This window comes from Entelurus aequoreus, linkage group LG20, assembly GCF_033978785.1.
Source record: "Entelurus aequoreus isolate RoL-2023_Sb linkage group LG20, RoL_Eaeq_v1.1, whole genome shotgun sequence".
NCBI classification, from domain to species: domain Eukaryota; kingdom Metazoa; phylum Chordata; class Actinopteri; order Syngnathiformes; family Syngnathidae; genus Entelurus; species Entelurus aequoreus.
The window spans coordinates 3979321-3986060 of NC_084750.1; the positions used below are offsets into that span (position 1 = coordinate 3979321).

A 6740-nucleotide genomic window follows, 5' to 3' on the forward strand; every position below is an offset into this window, starting at 1 on the left:
GATTAAAAACGATTTAAAAGGGTAAAACCAATTACAACAGTAAAATAGACATCAAAATTTATAAAAAAAAACACACAGGACAACAGAGGACAGAAGACCACACAACTCACGTAGTGTTAAAAGCCAAATAATAAAAGTGGGTCTTAAGACGAGACTTAAAACACTCCACTGTGGAAGCAGTTTGAACATGGAGGGGCAGAGTGTTCCAGAGTTTAGGGCCGACCACAGAGAAGGTCCTGTCTCCCCTGGTTTTAAGTCTCGTCCTGGGCACCACGAGCTGGAGCTGGCTCTGGGACCTCAGAGCGCGCGCAGGAGTGTAAATTTGGATGAGGTCCGAGATATACTGAGGTGCCAGTCCATGTAAAGCTTTAAAAAAAAAAACAGCAAGATGTTTGATGTCCAAAAGCCAAATATGGGGACTTTTTTGTGCATGTTAAGGGCCCTAAAAGAAAAATAATAAACACTTGCATTTCATTCATCCATCCATTTCCTACCGCTTGTCTTATTATGTTGGTGATTTTGAAGTGGGGGGAGGGGCTTCTGCTTCTCAGACCGCCTCCGTTCCTAACATCCTAAATGACCATGCAGTTTTAACCTCGGGGGCTCCCAATGACTAGTATTGCCCTGGGCCTCCAGTTCAGTAAATACGCCCCTGTGCCCATTTATACCGGAAATAGCCGCAAAATAGCCGCCTTTCACGGCCTTCAGTCTTAAGTGAGAGTTCTCCTGTTCGGAAGGACGTCCTCCTCTCCTTGCATCTCTCCCTCCTCAGCTAAAAGATGGCTTCCAACAAGAAGATCATCAGCAAAACGCTGGAGAATCTTTCCAAGGCCAACTTTGAGAAGTTCTGCGAGGCCCTGGTGGACCGCCGCGGGGACCGGAGAGTCCCGGTCAGCAAGGTGGAGGGAAAGAACTTTCTGGCGGTCACCAACGTGCTGGTGTCCACCTTCACCGAGGCAGGAGCTCCGGCGGTCACATCGGAACTCTTGAGGGACATCGACTGCATGGAGGACGCAGAAAATCTTGGTAAACTCATGTTCGTTATCGTCTTGCGCGCCAAGACTCACTTTGTCTTTTTTTTTACTTTCACTTTGCAGCGCGTCATGGTTCTTTTTCCAGCAGAATGTAACGTTTCTTCTTTGGTTTGTTTTGACCAAAAAAATAACGAAACTTCGACATATTTCGCCTTTTTTCTTTATTAAACACAAAAAACAACGTAAGTCAAGATATGTTAAGGTGTGGAACACTGACAATAGAATATGTGTTAACGTTGTATAGATTATGTAATAAGAATTGACAAATGTGTATGAATATACTTACAGTATATAAACACAAACATATATATTATTGTGTGTGAGTGCGTGCGTGCGTGTGCGTGCGTGCGTGTGTGTGTGGGTGTGCGTGTGTGTGTGTGTGTGTGTGTGTGTGTGTGTGTGTTATATAGTTTATATAGTCAGGAAGTAGTCCCTGGACATACTTGGTATACCCAAATTTGTAGGTATCAGTAAATATATATATATATATATATATATATATATATATATATATATATAATATATATATATATATATATATATGTATATGTATATATATATATACTGTAAATATATATATATATACATATATATATACAATAATAATAAGTGCTTATTACATTTGAACAGAAGTGTAGTGTAGAACAGGTAAACAGATGTTAACAGTAAATGAACAAGTAGATCAATAATCCATTTCCTACCGCTTGTCCCTCATAATTTTGAGAGAATAATTAAATTGGAGATGACAGAATTTGTTACTACATATGAAAAAAAAATAAAAAATGTTGTGGTCCCCTTTGTTTTGAAAAGTATCGACATACATTTTGGTAAATAATTGGTATCGGGACAACCCTAATGTGTGTGTGTGTGTGTGTGTGTGTATAAATATATATATATATATATTTATATATATATATATATATATATATATATATATATATATATATGGGCATATATATATATATATATTAGTGCATCTGCCTCACAATACGAAGGTCCTGAGTAGTCCTGAGTTCAATCCCGGACTCGGGATCTTTCTGTGTGTAGTTTGCATGTTCTCCCTGTGACTGCGTGGGTTCCCTCCGGGTACTCCGGCTTCCTCCCACCTCCAAAGACATGCACCTGGGGATAGGTTGATTGGCAACACTAAATGGTCTCTAGTGTGTGAATGTTGTCTTTCTATCTGTGTTGGCCCTGTGATGAGGTGGCGACTTGTCCAGGGTGTACCCCGCCTTTCGCCTGATTGTAGCTGAGATAGGCTCCAGCGACCCCAAAAGGGACAAGCGGTAGAAAACGGATGGATGATGGATATATATATATATATATATATATATATATTATATATATATATATATATATATATATATATATATATATATATATATATATATATATATATATATTAGGGGTGTGGGAAAAAATTGATTCGATTTCGAATCGCGATTCTCACGTTGTGCGATTCAGAATCGATTCTCATTTTTAAAAAATCGATTAAAAAAAAAAAATTGTATTTTTTTTATTTTTTTATTTTTTTAAATTAATCAATCCAACAAAACAATACACAGCAATACCATAACAATGCAATTCCAAAACCAAACCCGACCGAGCAACACTCAGAACTGCAATAAACAGAGCAATTGAGAGGAGACACAAACACGACACAGAAGAAACCAAAAGTAGTGAAACAAAACTTAATATTATCAACAACAGCATCAATATTAGTTACAATTTCAACATAGCAGTGATTAAAAATTTGATATTTAAAAAAAAAAAAAAAGAACAATAGTGTCACAGTGGCTTACACTTGCATCGCATCTCATAAGCTTGACAACACACTGTGTCCAATATTTTCACAAAGATAAAATAAGTCACATTTTTGGTTCATTTAATAGTTAAAACAAATTTACATTATTGCAATCAGTTGATAAAACATTGTCCTTTACAATTATAAAAGCTTCTTACAAAAATCTACTACTCTGCTTGCATGTCAGCAGACTGGGGTAGATCCTGCTGAAATCCTATGTATTGAATGAATAGAGAATCCTTTTGAATCGGGGAAAAAAATCGTTTTTGAATCGAGAATCGTGTTAAATTGAAAAAAAATTGATTTTGAATCGAATCGTGACCCCAAGAATCGATATTGAATCAAAACGTGGGACACCCAAAGATTCACAGCCCTAATATATCAGAATCAGAATAGTTTTAGAATCAGATATATATATATATATATATATATATATATATATATATATATATATATATATATATATATATATATATATATATATATATATATATATATATATATATATATATATATATATATATATACATATACATATGTATATATGTATATATATACATATGCATATGTATATATGTATATACTGTATGTATGTATATGTATTTTTGTATATACTGTATGTATGTGTGTGTGTATATGCACATATATACATACTTATTAGTGTTGTCCCGATACCAATATTTTGGTACCGGTGCCGGTATTTTCCATTCTATTATTTTGTCAACATTATTAAGGACAAGTGGTACAAAATGAATTATTAATCTACATGTTCATTTACTGTTAATATCTGCTTACTTTCTCTTTTAACATGTTCTATCTACACGTCTGTTAAAATGTAATAATCATTTATTCTTCTGTTGTTTGGATGCTTTACATTAGTTTTGGATGATACCACAAATTTGTGTATCAATCCGATACCAAGTCGTTACAGGATCATACATTGGTCATATTCAAAGTCCTCATGTGTCCAGGGATATATTTACTGAGTTTAAAAACATAACATACATTTTTTTTTAAAGAAAGAAGATGTTGTGATGCCAAAAAATATCTTAAAGTTAAAGTACCAATGATTGTCACACACACACTAGGTGTGGTGAAATTTGTCCTCTGCATTTGACCCATCCCCTTGATCACCCCCTGGGAGGTGAGGGGAGCAGTGGGCAGCAGCAGTGGGCAGCAGCAGTGCCGCGCCCGGGAATCATTTTTTGGTGATTCAACCCCCAATTCCAACCCTTGATGCTGAGTGCCAAGCAGGGAGGTAATGGGTCCCATTTTTTATAGTCTTTGGTATGACTCGGCCGGGGTTTGAACTCACAACCTACCGATCTCAGGGCGGACACTCTAACCACTAGGTCACAATCATAATAGTATCGACTAGATACGCTACTATACTTGGTATAATTACAGTGGATGTTAGGTGTAGATCCACCCATGGCGTTTGTTTACATTTTGACGCCGGTGAGCTACGGTGTGTATTGAATCTTAATGTATACATATGTTAGTGTGTATGTATATATATATATATATATATATATATATATATATATATATATATATATATATATATATATATATATATATATATATATACTGTATATACATATACATTTCAATTAAAATGACTGCAGATTGTTAAGTATGCAAGTTGTCCTGTACTAAATATATGTAAATGCTAAATTTCCATCTTCATATTTTTGCAGATGCCCAGTGCACGGTTAGAGCAGGACGCCCGGCCGGAGGCGCAGATGGCGTCAGTACGAGGTCAAGCGTTGACAACGATAATTCAAGCAAAGGTAGTACTCTAGTCATCGTCGCCACTCTAACCTAGACCACCGATGGGGGTGTGATAGGATAGTGCCCTATAACACAGTACTACATGTTATTTGTACACATTAATATGTTGGAATGTCCAAATGTTAGGACACGCCCCCTATGGGCTTTGTTGAAAATGATTTGTAAGTTTTAGCATCATTAAACAAATAGTGAAGGACTTACAGGCAATATTATAATATTGTGAGAAAAAAAAAACTATTTTAAAATAATTGTGTAGAAATTGGTATGCCATTTTACCTGATTAAAGTAAAAAATATTGTGGGGGAAAAAAAAATTTTTTTAGTTGCAAAATTGTGAGAAAACGTTTTGATAAAATAACTTTTAGGAATAATGTGAAATGTTCTTTTATTTTACAAGACACAAGAAATACACGGTGCACATACCCGTGTAAAAAAAATATCCAAGGAGGGGAATCTTAAACGATGGTTTAGTGTGGCTGAAACGGGGCTTAGGCTAAATTCGTTTAAGGGGTTATCCAGCTTAATGTAGACCGGGCCTAAAACCCTGGGAGTTGTAGTCTTAATGAAAATAGATGTTTTTTGGTGAAAATGTCAAAGAAAACTTCAAATATAACATGACAGTTTATTTTGTTATTTCCTGCTTAAAGTAATCAACAAATAAGAAACTTTCCATCAGATTTAAATCCACAACTTTCAGGGTTTAAAAAAAAAAAAAATTGTTGTACACCTGGACTTATTAGACATGTAAAGTAGTTGCTAACTTCTCTTATTTTGTCTCATTTCTTCTTCTTCAGGACAGCACTTTGTGGATAAACACAAGGTGGAGCTTATCAAGAGAGTGACCAACATTAGTGCCATTCTGGATCAACTCCTGGACAAGAAAGTCATCCAGGATGAAGTCTACGAAATGATCCTGAGGATGAACGTCAGCCAACAAAAGATGAGGGAAATCTACTTGCAGGCTCTCCAGTCCGGCAACAAGGCCAAGGACGTCTTCTTGGCAATCCTGGAGGAGGAAGAGCCTTACCTGTTGGCAGACCTCAGGCGGAACAAGTAGAGCCAGCTACCAGTTCCTGTGGTATTGCTAAGCAACGTCTTCTCTGCTCTCTCTTTTAGATCCGATCTGTCTCTCCTCTGATCATTTTATACGGCGACTAACTACAGTAGTATTTCAACTCGCGAGCTCAAATGTTTCTACCATCCAGATTTGAAACAACGGAATCTTAAATCAGCGTCGCCCAGTGAAATTAACTTAAACCAAATTCATCTGTGTTTGGTCCTCGCGAAATTCCAACATGTAACACGCCTTTTAAAAAAGAAAACTAACTTTTCGATAATAATCATTGTATGAGAACCAAAACAATAGTAGTTTTGTGAATGTAAAATTGTACATTATCACTTGGGCTTCACTTGACTGATGTGGACTTTGGACTGCTGTGGACTTTGGACTGCTTCTCAACAGTATAACAATGGACAATTGGTATTGTTCGTGTTGCACACCTACGTATTTAGGTGACGGACCGCAGAGGTCAAAGGCAACAAGAAGTGATATGTATGTCTGCCTGGGGCCCGGTGAGCAAGGCACGAACGTTCCCACTTCCAGTGGTCGGGGGGCAGGATTGTGTCGATCTCTAGACAGTACCTACTTCAAAAAGTGGAGGCTCGTAACTCAAAAGAGCTGAGAGAGCTTTTATATTAGAATATTGGTAAGTCGAAGTACTACAGTACTACTAATGCTACATAGAAACGGGTATTTATCGCTCTTTTTAGAACTTCTACTTTCGTGTTTTATGCGCCACTTTCTTTAACACGGAGTCTTAAAGTGTTTTAATCTTGCCTGTCAACCTTACCGTTTTTGCTGGGAAATCCTGTTTTTGTCCTTCATTCCGTTCCCGTTTCCTTACTTCAGGGATGCCAACTGCTGCATGGGTCAGCTGGAGAGGGTCAGAGCCATGTATAGCGAGAGTAAGGTCAACTGGGTTTCCAAGTTGGTAGCAAACATGGCGCCCTGTAGTCACGTGAGGAGCTTTTGACCAATCATTCAGGAGATCCTCTGGCCATACTCACACGTTCACAGGTTGCTATGCTACCTTCTTTGAAACCGCGTTG

General features: G+C 37.0%; 1 protein-coding gene across 1 annotated transcript in view; it reads left to right on the forward strand.

Annotated features, from left to right (window-relative positions):
- The first annotated feature begins 648 nt into the window (after positions 1-648).
- Positions 649-6740, forward strand: part of LOC133635533 (apoptosis-associated speck-like protein containing a CARD) — a 6873-nt gene continuing 781 nt past the window's right edge. Inside the window, exons 1-3 of the mRNA XM_062028735.1 lie at positions 649-1026; positions 4539-4631; positions 5426-6740. The exon at positions 5426-6740 is cut by the window's right edge and continues 781 nt beyond it. Coding sequence (XP_061884719.1) covers positions 780-1026; positions 4539-4631; positions 5426-5688 — 603 coding nt within the window. The 5' untranslated portion in view covers positions 649-779 and the 3' untranslated portion in view covers positions 5689-6740. The remainder of the gene's footprint in view (positions 1027-4538; positions 4632-5425) is intronic.